Source organism: Limulus polyphemus, unplaced genomic scaffold, assembly GCF_000517525.1.
Source record: "Limulus polyphemus unplaced genomic scaffold, Limulus_polyphemus-2.1.2 Scaffold451, whole genome shotgun sequence".
In the NCBI taxonomy this organism is placed as follows: Eukaryota; Metazoa; Arthropoda; class Merostomata; order Xiphosura; family Limulidae; genus Limulus; species Limulus polyphemus.
This window is the reverse complement of record NW_013666061.1, coordinates 197,384-200,121: the sequence shown is the minus strand read 5'-3', so window position 1 is coordinate 200,121 and position 2,738 is coordinate 197,384. Positions and strand designations below refer to the sequence as shown.

The following is a 2,738-nucleotide window of genomic DNA, read 5'->3' as shown; positions in this document are numbered from 1 at the left end:
TGAATAACATAAATGGATTGAAATATTTAATTAAATTATCTCAAAATAAACCTTCATTTTGGTGCAAGATTGATATTAACTTGAATTCTTCATAACCTCTAAATAGTGGGTGACCCAACGTGTCATGGGTGGTCTAGTAGTTAAAGTAGACTAAATGTTTTGTATTAGTGTTTTTATTTATTTTAAATTATATAAATTATAGGATTTTGTAAGTTTTGTGAAATGTGGTAGGTTGAGATTTGTTTTTAAATATGTATAACAATCCAAAAGGCAGTAATTCAATTATCATTGAATGAATAATTATTTCCATGCATTAAGTTGATAAGAAGAACAAGAGAGGGAAAAGTTTTAACTCTATCAATTCAATGTGACTGATTGTAAAATATGTAACACTACATAATTATTACATATTCAAAGACTGAATGCTTTAGATTTTTTTTATGAAAAACGATTTTGGCAAACACCATGACATACTATCATTGGAAGCTATAGTCTCCATAAGGCCAGTTTATTGTTGAAAAAACTATTTTTTATTCTTCACACGAAAATTACCTTTAACTTGGACTGACTCAGTAAATACTTGTTTAAAAAAACGTTTATACTTAACTAAACAATCAGATTTCTTTTTGTGTACATAAGACTAAAGGTTTACTAAAAGCTTACAAAATTTCATTAATATACACTTGCTACATGTGGGGGTTCAAAGTGTGCATGCTCCAACTTTGTACAAAGTGCCATTCAGCATGGTAGTATGAATTTGATGTTAGAATTATAAACTTCTCATTTATCCTACATATCTGATTTGCCAACAGTTCATGCCAGAGTAGAAAAATACCAGATACACTACACAGAGATACTGAGAAAAACCTTGGATATATATTTAGGAGATTGTAGAGGTTATACAAATGAAACTTGCAAACCTTAAAATGGATAAAAGCATTTTTATTCTTCACATGAATATCACCTTGCACTCTGACTTTTCTGAATCAAACTGACTTCATTATTTCAGAGATGTATATTTAGTACAAGACCTTTATCAACACATCTAACTTTTTTGTATACAATAGTCTTGTACTGTTTGCCAAAAATTTGCCATATTTCATGAAAATACAATTTGTTATTCAGTTAAAAGTTATAGTGTGTATAATTTCATGGTTACATGGTGGTTACAATGTTGGTCATATTGACTGAGCCTGTATATGGAGAGTTAATGAATTTTAATAAACTTAACAGTGCTTGCAGTTACATATAATTATGCAAAGACATATCCTTGGATGCTTGATAAAAAAAAACATACCCATAAATTTTCTTCACCACTACTTTTGTAATTAATTACATTAGTCTGGTGATAGTGTTGAAAGACAGCTCTATGTCTATATATGAAACATTAGTTTATATTTTCCAGCTCTTGCCCTTCAACTTTTGTGTCTTCAAGCTAACTGTCTCATTAAAATAGTAACTTAAACAAAATGCTAGTGGTGCTATCATGTAAACAATGTTTCATGTTTGTGAAACCCTTTGCTGCCTGAGTGGTTTTCATGGGTAACCACTTAGGTATGATTAACTAAGGAGAAACTATTCATTTAAATGAGTCATTTAGACCACATAAAATGAATAACTCAAAATTTTAGTTAGTATACAGTTTTAGTTTATCAAATTTGAAATCCTAATTAACAATTAACATCAAGAAACGTTAATTTATTATGATAGTTATAGTTTTCACATGAGTAAATTAATAGTTTGCTTGTAAATTTGAAAAAATAAAATAACTGGACTAATGCAGTTTTGGTTTTTCTGTTTGAAACCTGCATTTTTCAGACTTCTTTGATTATAAAACAGAAATATTTTCAGAAATAAAAGAGCTATATTTATGTATAATTTTTGAAAAAAATTATAGATTTAGAGTAACATTCAAAGGCTAGGAGAACATTTAAATTTTTTCTGTAATTCTTTTTTTATAATTAGTTATTTTATTTTCATTGATTTATTTTCCCAAGAACAATCTTTGTTTGAACTTGTAATGACTTCATGTAGACATGTTTTTTTAATTTTAATATTTGTTGTACTTTCTGCACTTGTGTAATGTCACTATTATTGTTATTGTATAGAAAGAGTAATCTGAAAAAGAATACATTACTATAAAAGACTGGTGATTAAAAACTTCAAAATTTTTATTGCAGGTTTATCCAGTGAATGGCCTTCCACCTCAGCCTTCCTTTAAACCATATGGTAACAGTGGTAGACATAATATCCGGGGAAGGTAAATATTAAGATTTTTTTATACTGATTAATTCACTATATATCCAGTGTAAACACTTTTTCACAACAAATAATACATAGTGTATATGATTGCAGGTAAGCAATGTTTCTCAAGTGATACGCAGAGTATAAGGTTGCAAGTGACCACTTTGTTTCACAACAAGTGTACGTATTGTACTAGGTTGCAGGTGAACACTTTGTTTCACAACAAGTGTACATATTGTACTAGGTTGCAGGTGAACACTTTGTTTCACAACAAGTGTACGTATTGTACTAGGTTGCAAGTGAACACTTTGTTTCACAACAAGTGTACGTATTGTACTAGGTTGCAAGTGAACACTTTGTTTCACAACAAGTGTACGTATTGTACTAGGTTGCAAGTGAACACTTTGTTTCACAACAAGTGTATGTATTGTACTAGGTTGCGGGGTGAGCACTTTGTTTCACAACAAGTGTATGTATTGTACTAGGTTGCGGGG

At 29.6% G+C, this 2,738-nt stretch overlaps 1 protein-coding gene across 5 annotated transcripts in view; it reads left to right on the top strand.

The window, feature by feature from the left end:
• Window positions 1–2,738, top strand: part of LOC106458360 — a 142,917-nt gene that overhangs the window by 68,050 nt on the left and 72,129 nt on the right. For all 5 annotated transcript variants that reach the window (XM_022384553.1, XM_022384552.1, XM_022384549.1 and 2 more), the window contains one exon: window positions 2,181–2,260. In XM_022384553.1, the coding sequence (XP_022240261.1) occupies window positions 2,181–2,260 (80 nt within the window). The remainder of the gene's footprint in view (window positions 1–2,180; window positions 2,261–2,738) is intronic.